Source organism: Drosophila rhopaloa, unplaced genomic scaffold, assembly GCF_018152115.1.
Source record: "Drosophila rhopaloa isolate 14029-0021.01 unplaced genomic scaffold, ASM1815211v1 contig_115, whole genome shotgun sequence".
NCBI classification, from domain to species: domain Eukaryota; kingdom Metazoa; phylum Arthropoda; class Insecta; order Diptera; family Drosophilidae; genus Drosophila; species Drosophila rhopaloa.
Window position 1 is genome coordinate 19,446,318 of NW_025334990.1, and position 16,270 is coordinate 19,462,587.

Below are 16,270 nucleotides of genomic sequence, written 5' to 3' on the forward strand. Positions count from 1 at the left end.
GTTCTTGTTGTTGCTGTTGCTGTTGCTGTTGCTGTTGCTGCTGCTGCTGCTGCTGCTGCTCTGCTGCTGCTGCCGGGCACAGTGGAGCCAACTAGTTATGGTTTGAATTGATGGGTAAATGTATGGAAAATTTGTAATATAGTTTTATATATTTGTTGTACGAAGAAATGTACAATTGTATCTCTATTTAAAATAAACTAGAACTTTACATTTTATGAATAATACACAACATAAATCGCAAATCATTTCAAAAAATTTATTCTAAGTATGTTCTTAAGTGAATTATTTAAAATTTGAGGGAATTAAAAACAAAATATATGTGAGACGTTGCCAACACCAAGAGGCCCGCCTCCCATGGAACAACAACAATTAAAACAAAAACACGCCACACGCGCGAAGCTAAAAATGCCGCCTCTGCTGCCGTCGGCGGCGCTGTCTTTCTCTGCTCTAGCTTTATCTAAGAAATACCCTCTGGTGTGGGTCAGTTGAAATACCCCAATTTTGATAGGCCCCGCAAACATTAATACTATTAAATTCGTGGCTTATCGAAGAACCAGCTGAACACTAAGAGGGGCCCTTGTTAGCAAACACCCTCTTTAAAACCAAGCTCCCTTTTGAGACCCCTCAAAATATTTGTATTCGTTGGCGGCGCCTCTGGAGAACACGTACGCATGTCTTAGCTTCTTCGATTAGCTTTTGTTTCTCCGACGATCTGGTGGCGATCGGATATATATGTGGATAATTTATTCAAACTAATAGCGACGGGCCCTCCATGTGTCCGATCTGTTATAAACAATAACAAAGTAGCTTTGTAATGCGGCATGGTGGGAGCGGCGCTAACAAAACCAGTTGGGGCCCTCTCTTCCGTTCTCTAAGTCTTGGCAGTGCTCTCCCGCTTTTCCCCTGCAAAGGTAAGGCACATAAGTTGCGGGAAACCATTGAGATATTTACCAATTTTAGATGTATTGTGGGTCGGTGATATAAAAATTTTCAATTTGGTCTAGTTATACATAGATGATTGACTCTATTTTGGCTTTATTTCATACCCTTGAGAGTGGAAAAAGTAAGAAAGGCATGGAAGAAATCCTTTTCGACTTTTAAAAGTACATACAAAAATAAATTCTAGATTAGCACCACAAGCACAGTTAATAGTGCCAAGTCCGTCTGTCCATCCGTTTCTACGGATCAATATTTCCCAAAGGTATTCTTTCTATTACAGGTGGTATACATATGTATATGTCTTTCACTTCAACGTTGATCAAAATTTGGACCCATTTTCATGTTAGTTATTTCTAAGTTTTCGCTGACTTGAAAAAAGGGGTCCCATAATTGGACTTCCATAACTTTATCAAATGTAATCCGATTCCAAAGTGGCATGCCTTTTAAGACTCGTGTTTCGATTCTCAAAAAATCTGCATTCAAAATTTTTCATTTAACGTTGATCAAAATTTTGACCCATTTTCATGTTAGTTATTTCTAAGTTTTCGCTGACTTGAAAAAAGGGGTCCCATAATTGGACTTCCAGATTCCATAACTTAACCAAATTTAATACGATTCCAAAGGGGCATACCTCTTACGACTCGCAAATCATTTCAAAAAATTTATTCTAAGTATGTTCTTAAGTGAATTATTTAAAATTTGAGGGAATTAAAAACAAAATATATGTGAGACGTTGCCAACACCAAGAGGCCCGCCTCCCATGGAACAACAACAATTAAAACAAAAACACGCCACACGCGCGAAGCTAAAAATGCCGCCTCTGCCGCCGTCGGCGGCGCTGTCTTTCTCTGCTCTAGCTTTATCTAAGAAATACCCTCTGGTGTGGGTCAGTTGAAATACCCCAATTTTGATAGGCCCCGCAAACATTAATACTATTAAATTCGTGGCTTATCGAAGAACCAGCTGAACACTAAGAGGGGCCCTTGTTAGCAAACACCCTCTTTAAAACCAAGCTCCCTTTTGAGACCCCTCAAAATATTTGTATTCGTTGGCGGCGCCTCTGGAGAACACGTACGCATGTCTTAGCTTCTTCGATTAGCTTTTGTTTCTCCGACGATCTGGTGGCGATCGGATATATATGTGGATAATTTATTCAAACTAATAGCGACGGGCCCTCCATGTGTCCGATCTGTTATAAACAATAACAAAGTAGCTTTGTAATGCGGCATGGTGGGAGCGGCGCTAACAAAACCAGTTGGGGCCCTCTCTTCCGTTCTCTAAGTCTTGGCAGTGCTCTCCCGCTTTTCCCCTGCAAAGGTAAGGCACATAAGTTGCGGGAAACCATTGAGATATTTACCAATTTTAGATGTATTGTGGGTCGGTGATATAAAAATTTTCAATTTGGTCTAGTTATACATAGATGATTGACTCTATTTTGGCTTTATTTCATACCCTTGAGAGTGGAAAAAGTAAGAAAGGCATGGAAGAAATCCTTTTCGACTTTTAAAAGTACATACAAAAATAAATTCTAGATTAGCACCACAAGCACAGTTAATAGTGCCAAGTCCGTCTGTCCATCCGTTTCTACGGATCAATATTTCCCAAAGGTATTCTTTCTATTACAGGTGGTATACATATGTATATGTCTTTCACTTCAACGTTGATCAAAATTTGGACCCATTTTCATGTTAGTTATTTCTAAGTTTTCGCTGACTTGAAAAAAGGGGTCCCATAATTGGACTTCCATAACTTTATCAAATGTAATCCGATTCCAAAGTGGCATGCCTTTTAAGACTCGTGTTTCGATTCTCAAAAAATCTGCATTCAAAATTTTTCATTTAACGTTGATCAAAATTTTGACCCATTTTCATGTTAGTTATTTCTAAGTTTTCGCTGACTTGAAAAAAGGGGTCCCATAATTGGACTTCCAGATTCCATAACTTAACCAAATTTAATACGATTCCAAAGGGGCATACCTCTTACGACTCGTGTTCTGATTCTCAAAAAATCTGCATTCAAAATTGTTCATTTAACGTTGATCGAAATTTTGACCCATTTTCATGTTAGTTATTTCTAAGTTTTCGCTGACTTGAAAAAAGGGGTCCCATAATTGGACTTCCAAATGCCACAACTTTACCAAATTTAATCCGATTTCAAAGTGGGATACCTCTTACGACTCGTGTTTTTATTCTCAAAAAATCTGCATTCAAAATTTTTCATTGAACGTTGATCAAAATTTGGACCCATTTTCGTGTTAGTTATTTCTAAGTTTTCGCTGACTTGAAAAAAGGGGTCCCATAATTGGACTTCCAGATTCCATAACTTTACCAAATTTAATCCGATTCCAAAGTGGCATACCTCTTACGACTCGTGTTTTTATTCTCAAAAAATCTGCATTCAAAATTTTTCATTGAACGTTGATCAAAATTTGGACCCATTTTCATGTTAGTTATTTCTAAGTTTTCGCTGACTTGAAAAAAAGGGTTCCCATAATTGGACTTTATGTTTTTATCGATTTTAATTTCGTCTATCATCTAACTGTTCCAGGAAAGATCAAAAAATAAAAAGGAAAATCAACAGAGATAAATAAAGAGATATATTAATTTTGGCTTACAAAAGTTTGTTTTCTTTCTTGTTTTTTCAACATTTTTATAAAGTAAGCGCCATTCGTAAAATTGATTTACATGTTCACAGAAAAGAAAATAAAAAAAGTATTGTCCTAAGTCTGCATTCAGATAATACGTATGTCTAGCTTGAGATTTACAAAAATTTGATTACAACCGTTTTGTGGATTAAATACTTAAAATTAAAAATTTGTTTGTAAATGTATATATAATTTCATAACATATAATATTTTTAACAAACCTCAGGGAACTCCTCCGGGACATAAGCGGGACCTAAAACAGCCCCTCTTGATTGCAGATGGCTTTCCAAGGTCAATAATCCCTGGAACAAATTCCTTTGCGGGTATAATGGTGGTGCTTGTGACGACAGGCGCACAAGTTGGGAGCGAAGCAGTAGGCTTGTGGTCCGCAATTGCTGGGGGGATATTCGAGGATTAGCCCTGCGAAATTTCAACGAGCTAACTCACTTACTGATCACAGATGGGAACGCATTGATTTCCGTGGATCAGACTGGCCCTTAATTCATAGCCCTGGGCACAGATACACTGACCATCAGAGGAGCAGCTGCCATGGGTGCAGCGCCTGCGGATGACATCGGATAGAAACATTTCACACTGCCCCAATTTAGGCCCTACTCACCCGAGACAGGGGTCCAGCAGTCGGGCTGCCCTGTGACGGCACTTTTGGGACAGCGGATCGAAGTAGTAGTGCCTGTCCTTGCGGCACACACACAGGTCGGGGGCAGCGCAGTAGCCACCGGCTTCACGACATCCGGGCAGACACTCGGCGGCACAGACCACTCCGTCCGGATTCCCGGCCAAGTACTGATCGGCACAAGGACAGGGCCCGTCCTCGAAACAGACCCGCTCCCGGCACACGATGTTGCAGCGCCTCACGCACTGGTGGGTGTTGACAACTAGCATCTCATAATTAGAACACAGCGGTGGTGGTTCGTTGATCTCCCAGTATCCGTAGTCGTAATAGTAGTGGCCCTGCACCAGAGTGCACAGCAGCAGCTGCAGGAGGACCATCCGACGCGCCATCATGGTCAATTGTAAGTGATCTTTACGGCGGACTCTGTTCCAGCAACGAGAGTGAGAGTGAAAGTGCTTTTCGCAGGCGGCGCAATTTGTGTGCGAATTTCATTACGGCCTCGGTCACGATCGCTGTGTACAAACAGAGGGCGGATGACGCAATGGACCCCAGCGGGCGCGGTTAACTGATAACCGCTCTACCGGAGATCGGCTCGTTCGGAATTACACATGATCAGAGCATTTGCATCGATCGAATCGGTCCAACGTCGCATTACTCACGAATTCGTGGAGGGGGTGTTGCTGGAAGTCTGATCCCATCCAACTCAAACGTGTGTGCAGAGAGTCAGGGAGAGCACTTTTGGGACCGATTCTGGTATGTCTGGATTTCCACGCTCTCGATGTGGTGGCGGCGGCGCCCACACTGGAAAATGTGAGTTTGAATCATTTTTGTTAAAGACAATATTTTTACCCATATTTTTACAATAGTTCAAACAGCAAGGGCAGAAAAAAAAAACATCTAACTATAGTTGGTAGAGCCTCCCAAGAGAGGGTAATTTCACAAAAGCGCTTTCTTACTAGTTTGAATTAATGTCAATACTTGGCTTCCCAGTTTTAAAATAAAGTTTTGAATTTTCAACGTATCGCATATGTTTAAAAAAATGAAGTTCTTATATATAACTAGTGTTTGAAAAACACATTATTTGTTTATTGAAAAATATTTCTTTGATTCCGACTATTTATATTAAATTTAAATATTTTGTAGTTTGATTAGGTTTAAATATTAAAATATATTTAACATTCTCCAGAGTTTTCAATATAATGTACTAATATTTAAACCTTTTAAAATAAGTTAAATAAAATAAACAACAAATTCAAACCTTTGTTGAGATATAATTATTAAAATTCTTCCAGTGCTCCGATTGGGGCCTGGCTCCGTCTGGAACTGCAGCTGGCTTTAATGGGCCGCCCCATTCATTCAGTCGGTCGGTATCGGCGAGAGATGACGCAGTGGGGAAACGGCAGCGGACAAGGGGACGCCTGCGCGAACGGAAGTCCAGATCCAAAGTGTGGCACAAAGTTGCCAAATATTCGCTCTGGGGATTAGCGAAAACGCCATCGAGGCAGAGTTCTTTCTTCGCGATTCTCTTTCTTCGCTCTGACAACGGCTACGAATTGAGTACTTGACTGCACCGCAAACTGGGCGGTCTGCGGCCTCGCCCTCCCCCATTTCCCCAGCCACCCTCCGTGCGCGTGTGAGTGGGGTGAATAACATAAAACAGACGGCAGAAGGCGAGCGCATAACATCGAACGGCGAAAGCATTAAATAAACAATTCCATTTCGGGCTGGTCAACTGGGAGGAAGTTCTGGCCCCCGCGCTGCTGGTGGTGGCAAGCGGTGCCGCGGTAGTGGTGGGTGTGGGATGTGCGTGCCCAGACAAAGCCGAAGCGCTTAGAGTCTATTATCTATCCGGCAAGTGCTGACGCGTTGCTGTAGCCCGCCGACGATTCCCAAATCTTTGCACTGTGAAAAGTATCAAGCATCGAAATGTGCTACGTTATCATTACCAGCGCCAGTCTGGTGTGGTTCCTCTGCTCCCTGGTGGCGGACATGCTCTTCGCAGTGGCCCTGGTCACACCCAAGTGGCTGGTGGGCCCCGCCCAAGCTACCAACTCCAGCTTAAATCCCCATCGCCAGTCCTCAGTCGGCATTTACACGCGCTGCAAGGTATTGCAGGAGGGGGGCAAATTCCACTGTGGACGCTTTGACTTGGACGGACTCGCCACGGACGGCAGCGTTTACCCTGGAGAGTGGAAGGCTGCCATGATCTTCGCCTCGCTGGGATTCACCCTGCTGTCGGTCACGGTGCTGCTGACTTTGCTTACCTGCTGTCGCCAGTCGGCCTTTGGAAAGAGCATCCACAACATGACGGCCTGCGCCCAGGTGGTAGCAGGTAAGAGCCAAAAAGAATCCGTTCCCGAGTCCGCTGGTGTAATAATTGTATTTTCAAGGAATAAGCGTAATGCTGGCCCTCTTTCTGCATCCGATAGGCTGGCGAGCGGCCAGGGTTCAACGTTTGTGCGGTTCAGATGCAGAGCCATTCTATCCCGCCGACTGCAGTATAGGTACTTGAGTGCAACTCACTGTTGAAACTAACTAAATGTAACCCCCACAGGAATATCTTTCTACTGCGGAGTCATCGGCGTACTCCTCACTTTCGCCGCCGCCGGCATCAGTCTCAAGGCGGAGTCTTCCAACATGCGCACCCGCGTTTGCAGACGCGTAGAGGCGGGCAGCAAACTGGTCTGCATTCCGTAGCTGCCTCCAGATGCAATAAGCACAATCTCTGACTTAGAGCGAGCATACTTAACTTCATTCTTGAATTAACTTTAACATTAGCATAAATAAACGACTAACTTTTCTACAGTATGAATATAAGTTGTGGGTGGATATTCCTTTGGATTTACTTGTTCCGCTTGCCCTTAGATTTACCAGGAGGCTTGCCCTCGACATCTGGCTTGGCCTTGGGTATGTATACGCCGTGGTTCGTCTTTTTGAGGTGCGCAAACAGCTTGTTCTTAGAGTCAAAGATGAGCCGGCAAGTGACGCAGGTGTGTTGCGGCTTGGTAGGGTCAAGATCTTCATCTCCGCTTTTAGAAGCATTAGTAGGGGCCGCTTTGACCTCATTAGGGATTGGTGCCTGATCCACTTGATCTGCAGGTTTTGCCTTGCTCGCTCCAGACTTTTTGCTTTTGCTCTTCTTGGCCGCCTTTTTGCCCTTACTCCAGTCTTCATCCTCTGATTCGCTCATGGTAGGCTTTGAGTCTATGGTTTCATCTGGTCCATCGCTGACTTCCTCTTGCACTTGCTTGGCGGCTGCTTTCCTGGACTTTTTGCTCTTTTTGTTGCGCTTGGGCAGCGTAGATGCCTCTTCGCTTAGTGCCGCATCGTCGGATAACTGGTCATCAGCAATTTGTATTTCGTCCAACGACTCCTCCACTCCATTCAAACTGTCTTCGTGAGATGCATCGTTGAAAGCCTCTTCCTCTTCCTCCATCTCCTGACACAGTCGTTCGACATTTTCCTTGTGCTTCTTGCTCTCCTCGTGATTGGCCCGTGCCTTCGCGTTTTTAAATGTCTTATTGCACGCCACGCAGTACAGATCGTCCACATACTCCACCTCGAATTTCTCGGCCTCCGGATCGATTTCTTCCTCTGAATCCCCGCCGACCTCTTCGTTCTCGTCTTCATCAGTATAGTCGTCCGACTCGCTGCCGTACTGCTGCTCCAACTGTTTTAGCTGCTCCTCGTAGCCTTCATTAAATACTTTGTTTTTCTTGACGGCCGCCAGTTCCTCTTGGCGCTTTTTCAACTGCTCCTTGCGCTTCTGCTCCTGCTTCAGGCGATTGGCCTCGGCCCGCTCCTCAAGAACGCGTCTATAGGCCTGGACTCGGCGATCCCGCTTCCGCACAAAGTTCACCAGGTTGCGAACCTAAGGTGAAAATAAGCAACCGAATTTTAAAAATTTTAAAAGGTTGAATAAGGGTTGACTCACCTCTTCGTTGCGCTCCTTACGAGCAGCCTGGACGATCTTCTTCATCTCCTTCTCCACCTTGCGCAAGATGAAGCGTTCCTTAATCTCGCGCACGTCGTACGGGCACAGCCACTCGTAGGTCTTCCTGGTGCAGTAGGCTTGCCAGAATGCGTAGAATGGACCCACCACCTCCTCGTAGCTGCTGTTCGAATGGCCGAAGTCCGGCGCCATTCCCAGTCGGTCGTCCGCGTCCATGAACTCCATGTCCTCCATTGCGATATTTACAAAGACGTTAGTGTAGACGCGGTAGAATCCCTGTTCGTCGTCGCCGTAGCCTTTGTAGCAGGAGCTGGTGAAGAACTGGAACACGTCCAGGCAGTTCTCCGCGTATTCAGAGTTCTTGCCGCGCAGGATCTGCTCCCGGTGATTGTCGTACCAGGATCGCTCCTGCGGATCAGAAAGTACCTCGTACGCCTGTTGGATCAGCTGGAAGCGCTCCTTAGCCTCCGCCAGGCTGTCCGGATTCTTGTCCGGATGCCAGCGGAGGGCCATTTTTCGGTACGCGGTCTTGATGTCCCCATCCTTGGCGTCCCGTGCGACGTCGAGCTCCTCGTAGTAGCAGCGCATGTTCTCCAACGAATAATTTTGACAGCTGATGGAAATTGTATCGAGCCATCGAAATCGATATCATCTCACAAATGCGTTGTAGCTATCAGTGTTGAACAGCGCTGCAGGGAAAGATTAAATTTCCGATTAAATAGCTTACTTTTAGGCTGAATGCGTTAAAATTGTAGTTTTAATGTGAAATTATTCTTTAGAACGACTTCAACGCCATTTTTCCGCATATTTAAGTTGTTCATGTTCATTTCAAAAAGTAACGGGAGAAGGCACATCCTCGTAGTCCTTCGTAACTGCCGTCATTAGCTTTTTTCCCTTCGACAGCGACGGTCCTTTTCCTTCCGTTCGGGTCCGCGCATCTTTTGTTCACTTAACTCTGTCGCACGCTTTTCTCGCTATTAGCAAAGTTAACGCATCGCATACCCATACACAGCTTCGGAATATAAAAAGTTAAAACTCGATAAATTCAAGTACAAACGGACATTTGAATGCCAACGGAACTTGCAGTTTTTTCCAAAAGCAATTGTGCTTTTTTCTTATAATTTGCAAAAACATTTTCAAATAATTTGCATGAAACACAAATATACCGACTAGAATCGAAACTTGAATATTGCCAATCAGCCATAACGATTCAAGCAAAGTGCCAAAACATCGTATAGCATTCGAGTCTGCTCCCGAAAAGGAAAATAGCTTTACATAAAATTTACGGTTACGAGGGATTTCCAGTTACAGTTACACACAGACAACCCACACAGGCTCAGCCACTCACACAAAGTTACTTCACCACACGGCTTGAATTCGCTTAAGGGGGGAGAGGGGATGGCCCCAGTCCTTGAAGCTTCTCAGCCTACGAACAACCCCCATCAACATTGGGTGCGTCGGTACTCGGTCTCAACGTAAGGGAAAACGGAAAAAAATAACCGTCAACAAAAAACAAACAAACACAAACACAGGAAGCCGACGCTGTCCGTGTGTGTGGTTGTCGTTTCTGGTATAGATTTACCGTTCCCTTAATCTTCTGTGTGTGTGCTTGTGAGCGCCACAATAAAAGGAGGAGCAAAGGATATTATGACGTTGTCAGCCGCATTTGCGAATACGGTAATTTCCCTTAAAGTATCAAGACAACCCAGAATTCCACACAAACTATAGAAAATGTGACCTCGCTAAAAAGCTATTCGGCTTTTGTGCCGTCATAAATGGATTTCCTTATCAGCCCAAAGTGGTCCCAGGAGCCCGCTTTGTTCTATTGTTGCGGATGAATTGCATTTGCAGCTCGCTTAATGACCTCTTCCCTTTCAGCTACTACAATCCGTCCACTTTGGTTAAGCCTAGAATAACCTTACACCATGTTTGGATCCAAGCTACGCTCCTGGATGGAGACGCACATCGTGCGTCCTCGCAAGAAGGGCAGCAAGCACAAGCAGGCGGCCTCGGAAGCGGGCAGCTCATGCTCCAACCACTCCAAGAAGGCGGGCACCCTGCCTCCGCAGGGGAGCAACTTAACCAGTCCGGTCTTGACCAGTAGCGGGAGTCATAGTATCGCTAGTCCGGTGCGGAGGCGCGAGGTGTCGCCCATCCAGTGCCACGTAAGTGGAGGGTTACAGGAGTGTTGACAAACCGCTTACGTCTTTCACATTTCCGTAGCCACCCAGTCGTCGCTATGGCTGGCAATCCCCCGACGAAGACTCGTACGTCATAACCTCGCCCAAGTCGGACAATCTGCTCTACGCCCCGCACTGCTATCAGCCACAGCCGCAGGCACCGCACCACTTGAGTGTGCCCAACAGCAAGGACAACTCCTGCACAGAGAAGTCTCCCATTAGGGTGAACTGCTCCTCGTCCTCTATATCGTCGTTGTCCTGGTCGACAGGCTCGAAGGAGCCCTCTTCCGGCAAGCAAGCTACTTTGAGGGAGCAGTTCTTTAATGGGGAATACCATATTCCAAAGGAAGAGGAGGTTGAGTACGAGGAAGTGGGCGCTCTACTGCTCCGTCCGCCGGCTCCCATTCCAGCGGACCAGCAACGTCCGCAGTCTGAGAACTTGAGCTCTGTGCGGCTGATCTACGAGGAGGAGCCCAGGCAAAGCAACAATCATGTCCGATACGGTCGCTTGCTGCCCTCCAAGCTGGCTCAGCTTGGCGAGTCCCTGGACAATTTGAAACCTCCAATTCCACCGGCTCCGCTAGCTGGCTCGCGGATGCGAACTCCCCGGGGAATGCAGCGCAGCAATATCATGCCGGGACCCCGACCACACAGCTTACCCTCTCCGGAGAGCGCCTACTCCACGGGCTACTCCACCGACGGCACATCGCCGTGCGCCGCCAGCAACTACAATCCACCCGAGTACTATATCAACATGCGCTCGGGAACACACTACTTTCCCAAGAGCGTCAACTCGCTGGCCATTGAGGCGCAGCGCTACAAGTTCGGCCTGAACCGCATTGAGGAGATGTCGCCCATGGATCCGCTGCCCAAGAGCAACTTCACAAGTTCCAATCATGGCCTGGAGTCGTCGCCCAGTCCACTGGCTGTGCGGCAGCAGCCGAAGATTTTTGAATGTAAGTTTCGGTGTTGTTAACCCGGCCGCCGGAAAACGAGCAATTAACCCACTGAGATTCACAACTTAACTGAAGTTGCATGCAACACTGCGTGTTTCTCCCCTCTATTGCAGCTCCCTCACCAAGACAGCGCTGTCGCATAAGAACAAATCCCTGGTACAACACAGGAGAGCACTTGCCAGCCTCCTCTGGCCCCACTCGCATTGAGCTGGATGCCACCAGCACCACCTCTACGACCTCGTCGGGCATTAAGTCGAGCAATGAGCTGGAAGTTCCGGCGGCCAAAACAACAGCAAACAAAGCAGGAAAGGCAGCCACTTATACACCAACCCCCAACTGCCGAGGCACTCCCAGCAAGACGACCAGAGTGGCGGGTGTGGATACTTTTGGGGGTGGGACGGTTGGTGCACCTGGAGCTGGGGTCGCTTACGAGTCCGAGGGCTCTTCGTCGTCGACTGAAGTGGAAAATCTGCATGCAGCACACACCATAAAGCGACGACACCTGGAGCAAGCGGAGACGACAACAACTTCAGCTCCTGTGGCAGCTGGTGGAGGAGCTGGAGCTACCACTACCTCCTTTGTGCTTAGTGATGACGAGGCCACCCTAAACGAGATGATTGGGAAATTTGACGAAAGCTACATATATGAAAAGGAGACTGACATACTTAGGTAAGCTGCAGTCCTCAACTGCTTGCCAACTCAACTCAAGTGGCCTGCTCATTTTCGTTTGGTCTCTTAGCAGCGATTCGGATTTCACTGACTGTTGTGCCTCGGAGCTGGATACTGGACGGGATGCGGGCGATGAGTGCGACACGGATGAGCTATTGGACATTGACTTTATAGACACTTCGTCCATGCAAGAGATGGTACTCGACCGCCAGGATCTGTCGCGCAATTTGGGCAGCTGCCATTACTATTCCAATCAACCCATCAGTCCCGTAATTAAGCGCAAGGCTTCGACCCGCTCACGTCGCAAAAGTGGACAGGAGACTGGTGAAAACTCGCAACAGCACCGACGTAAGCGGTTCCTTAAGACGCGCAAAAAGAGTAGCGAAAACCGCGAGAACCGCGAAAAGCTTTCCTCGTCGCCGTTTTGTGAGCCTCGCGGGTCTCGAAGCGTGGGAGGCACGCCCGTCTGTTTGCGCCGTAATTTGCTGGGTCCAAGGGAGAGGTAGGGGGAAATTGATGATATTTTTTATACAGTGTATATACAGTATCTTATTTACAGGATCTACAAGACTTCACCTTTGTCAAACCGATCTAATTCGCTGATATTTGGCAGCATCAATGAAAAGAATACACTCACTATTGCAGAGAGCGAGAAAGCTCTTTTTAAGGCAGACTTGGAGGCTGATATAAAATACAAACAGCTCATCATGGAGGCCGAGTCCCTGCTTGAGTCCTTGAAGAACAGCTTGCAAAGGTGAGAAAAAGTAGTTTTTCTCTATTATACTCCACTTATCAATTATTAATAGTATCCCTAGGGACACACCGGTCGCTAGCCCGAGGCGCTTGAATCCTTTGGCTAACAAGCGCGTGGAGATGCTGAAAAACAGTGAGGTGGACTCCAAGAAACAGGCGTCGCTTCAAAACTCAGTTCCGCTGGAGCATGACTTAGCCGCTGCGATCAATAAGCGCATAGAGATGCTAAAGTTTGAAACTTCTTCTACTGCTTCGCCGCCCAACAGTCCGAAACTTGGGCGTTGCAGTCCTCGGAAGACTCACCTGACAAACTTTATGAATCAAAATGCTCCGCCAGAGCTTCCGCCCCGCAAGATAAATGGCAACACTCCCACTGCTCCCCTCTCACCACAGCTGCAGCTCAATGGAAGGCGTCTTCAGGAGAGTCCCAAGGGCAAACGACGCACTATGATGGTGACATCCACATCCACGACCACAACAACGGTGATCAGCTTCAACGGCAGCGACTCGGAGATGGAATGCATTGCAGTGGAAGATATTAGCAATCACAACTATTTGCCGCCGAACATCAAGCCGGAGGCCCCAATCCACAGTAAACAGGTGCCGGAGCCTCAGATTAATAACAATTTCTATTGCCCACATAGTGAGCCCTTGAAACGCAAGGTATACAGGGGCAGCTCATCGTTCGAGCGAATAAAGAAGAACTTTGACTTGGAATTGGGTAAGAAATTTAATCTTATATTGTTTCTCTTCTCTTTACTTAACAAAATCAAATACAGATGCAAACGGACGGAGCAAGTCGAGCGAGCGTTCGCAAATTAAGCTTTCGGCCCCCGTGTCTGCCAAGAGCTCTATGCAAGACGTGACCGTTGACGAGGCCAAGGGCCAGGCAATGGAAGGTAGTAACTGCAAGCAACAGCTCATATTGAACACCATTGTTGATCTGAAGCGCAGCTTGGAGCATCAGAGCCATCAGCTGACTGGCCTAAATGTCGAATAGAACTGAGTAAACAAACTATTAAGACTAAGATCATCATCATACTTATTCATCATGCATTATCTAGACAGTAAATAGCTCGCTAAGACCTAAGCTAACAGTCCAACCGAATCTCTCAGACTAGACACCGAAACTGAGCGCAATAACTTTCTAACTGATAAGGAAAGACGATTATTTACACGTATGATACACTACGTAAGGGCCGTAATAGGAAATATGGACTGGTGCAGAAAGTTATCACAAAATATCTGTAGCATGTAGCAAATTGTTTTATATTATAGCCGTATACATATAGCCGGCTCACATAAACCCAGAGGTTTTCCTTATTTAAATATGTTAAGTAAAGTTTTCAGTTTCGTAAAGTACGTTAATATATTGATGTACCATAGACCTTAGTTGAATCATATCTAAAGATTTTTATATTAATTGACATTCTGTTACAAATGATAAGTTTAAGTTTGTTGTTTGACTTAATGAATACTTTCTTTTAAAAACACTTTTTTATTTTCAAAGATATCCTAGAGTTGTCTTTATAATTTAGTTAAGATGCGCCGAGTTGAAAATGTGTTTAGAACACCAAATACTTGGCGTGTCCCATGTAACTATACTACCAACTCATACTATCCAACCATAGCTTGAATACGTTGATATTAGTCCCCATATTAAACTACACGAGTCAATAAGTGGTAAAATTTCTTAGTTACTTATCGAAAAATTGGGCGTGCGTTAATGAGGAACCAAAATCCATTCCAATTAATGCACTAATCCCATTAATACTTCGCCTATATCATCTATTGATAGACTTCGTAGAATATTTTACTTAATCAGCATTATCACAAAAGTATTTAAAATTAGTCCTTTAAGTAAGCCAAATTACTGTCCATCCAAACAAATATTGTTTAGCAAAATTGTTTGTAGACTAATGAAAAAAAACATTGTTCTACTATCTTGTTTTTATAGTTAAGTTGAAGATTGTTTTTTTTATTGCTAGATATTGGATAAATCTAGCCTAATTCGAATTACATTTCATTGGTCACCATAAATTTTTAATATGTTGTATTGGTAAAATTTATAATTATTTCCAATTGAAGATAAATTGGTTGTAATTTGGATTGATTGACTCAACTAATTATGAATTATGTATTGTGTTGTGTACCCAATTAATATGCATATAGACGCTGTAGAACCTACACAAAGAATACATAATCTAAGTCAATACTGTAACGTGATAATAAACTTAATGAAAACGCCAAGACCAAAATCCAACAAGATCCAAAATCAATGGGGATCCGCAGAGTAGTAAGTATAAAGTAATTGCATATATCTAAAATGTTTGTGGTTTATTGTTTCACACCTGTGTACCTTGTAGCTTTGCGTTCTTGTTTCTCATTGAAATTAAAATTGCAATTAGTTTTCGTTTTCGCTTACGTACTAGAGCTTGCTTTTAGTGCCTTAGGGCAGGAGGGGTAGTGGACCGGTATGCTGTGTTAAATTTACTTAATTAGTTTCACCCGCGACGCGACACTTGAACATCGAACACCGGGCACGGACCGCTGGCCCTGCAAACGAAAGACGCAAGCCGCGAAATCAAAAATTCGAACTCGATGTTGTGAACTTTAAATGGGTTGCTAATGCGTAGTTCCGCGAGACCACTGAGACGGCTTGGAACTGCAGCGGTCATGGTAATTTATGCGCCCTAGATTCCAAATATTCAATTGGTTTTCCGATTAAAGCGACCTTAAGACAATCCAACGAGCTTTTGATACGACAATTTACAAAGGGCAACTTGGAAAAGACTGCTTATATTCACTCTCATGACAGGGATTTACTCCCATTCGGGATGGGGAGAAACCCAGTACCACGTGTGGTATGAGTGATATTTGTTGGGGCTGCATAGCCTTTATCCTATCAGCCGACACATGTAATTATTGAACCCATGTATTTTAAACGTCAATAAAGGACCAATATTTTGAATTGCCTCCTATCTTGATTGCTCTTCTACGCTTGATCGACAGGCCAGTCATCGTGGAATTTCCAGAGACTCCGACCCGATCCCCGTTTCTTGTCATCTCGATCATTATTATGTCTGGCGGTAAAAATAAACTCGTAGTGTTCTAAAAATCCCCAGAAAAACATCGACAATGGAAAATTAGCAGACAGATCATGGACTGGCCGTCCGCTGCCTCCGCAGCTGCTAATTATGCAAATGGAGGCAGGGAGCGGACGAGGCGCGGAACGACTGCCTGGTGGAATACCAATTGACCAGGCCACGCTTGAAACATCAAATCAGCACTAAGTGGGCTCGAAAGAGCGGCTATAAAATGGTCGGTGGCCCAGTGAAGGAGGCGCGACCTGATCTGGCTGCGCTGGAGATGCGCCCTATATGGCCAAACTGGTTCGGCCTCCACAATCTGTCCGCAGTGGCCAGGAGGCGGAATGCAATCCGAAAGGCTGAGGCCGGTCCCCAAGCTGCGTATTTGGTTTTCGCTTTGTTTTGCACTAAGAAGTGTTTAAAGGCACTTTCAAAGGAATGCTGCCAGTAAACG

General features: G+C 45.4%; 4 protein-coding genes across 8 annotated transcripts; 2 read left to right on the plus strand and 2 right to left on the minus strand.

Annotated features, from left to right (window-relative positions):
- Nucleotides 1-30: 30 nt before the first annotated feature.
- Nucleotides 31-5,567, minus strand: LOC108046259 (wnt inhibitory factor 1). Of its 3 annotated transcripts, none has more exons than XR_001769378.1 (5): nucleotides 5,476-5,567; nucleotides 4,203-5,018; nucleotides 4,035-4,145; nucleotides 3,805-3,978; nucleotides 31-91 (listed from the first exon to the last, which is right to left on the minus strand). XR_001769378.1 is itself a non-coding variant. In XM_017125869.2 (4 exons), exons 2-4 carry the CDS (start codon nucleotides 4,607-4,609, stop codon nucleotides 3,876-3,878), a joined length of 621 nt encoding a protein of 206 aa, XP_016981358.1. In that variant the 5' UTR covers nucleotides 4,610-5,018; nucleotides 5,476-5,567; the 3' UTR covers nucleotides 3,436-3,875. The 3 variants fall into 3 exon arrangements, 1 of the variants encoding a protein (XP_016981358.1); XR_001769377.2 differs by lacking the exon at nucleotides 31-91 and adding an exon at nucleotides 1,592-2,248; XM_017125869.2 differs by lacking the exon at nucleotides 31-91 and having other exon boundaries at nucleotides 3,436-3,978.
- Nucleotides 5,508-7,025, plus strand: LOC108046242 (LHFPL tetraspan subfamily member 2 protein). Of its 2 annotated transcripts, XM_017125858.2 has the most exons (3): nucleotides 5,551-6,549; nucleotides 6,608-6,721; nucleotides 6,772-7,025. In XM_017125858.2, the coding sequence occupies exons 1-3, from the start codon at nucleotides 6,144-6,146 to the stop codon at nucleotides 6,912-6,914; spliced, it is 663 nt and encodes a 220-aa protein (XP_016981347.1). In that variant the 5' UTR covers nucleotides 5,551-6,143; the 3' UTR covers nucleotides 6,915-7,025. The 2 variants fall into 2 exon arrangements, with proteins under 2 accessions (XP_016981337.1, XP_016981347.1); XM_017125848.2 differs by having other exon boundaries at nucleotides 5,508-6,721.
- On the minus strand, nucleotides 6,948-8,788 carry LOC108046234 (dnaJ homolog subfamily C member 21). The gene is made up of 2 exons (XM_017125836.1): nucleotides 8,152-8,788; nucleotides 6,948-8,088 (listed from the first exon to the last, which is right to left on the minus strand). The coding sequence occupies exons 1-2, from the start codon at nucleotides 8,755-8,757 to the stop codon at nucleotides 7,060-7,062; spliced, it is 1,635 nt and encodes a 544-aa protein (XP_016981325.1). The 5' UTR covers nucleotides 8,758-8,788; the 3' UTR covers nucleotides 6,948-7,059.
- Nucleotides 8,789-8,868: 80 nt separating this feature from the next.
- On the plus strand, nucleotides 8,869-15,698 carry LOC108046224. 2 transcript variants are annotated; one of them, XM_017125822.1, is made up of 8 exons: nucleotides 8,869-9,846; nucleotides 10,048-10,334; nucleotides 10,393-11,305; nucleotides 11,419-11,974; nucleotides 12,048-12,476; nucleotides 12,534-12,728; nucleotides 12,781-13,448; nucleotides 13,507-15,698. In XM_017125822.1, exons 2-8 carry the CDS (start codon nucleotides 10,095-10,097, stop codon nucleotides 13,725-13,727), a joined length of 3,222 nt encoding a protein of 1,073 aa, XP_016981311.1. In that variant the 5' UTR covers nucleotides 8,869-9,846; nucleotides 10,048-10,094; the 3' UTR covers nucleotides 13,728-15,698. The 2 variants fall into 2 exon arrangements, with proteins under 2 accessions (XP_016981311.1, XP_016981302.1); XM_017125813.1 differs by having other exon boundaries at nucleotides 8,870-9,846; nucleotides 12,045-12,476.
- The last annotated feature ends 572 nt before the right edge of the window (nucleotides 15,699-16,270 follow it).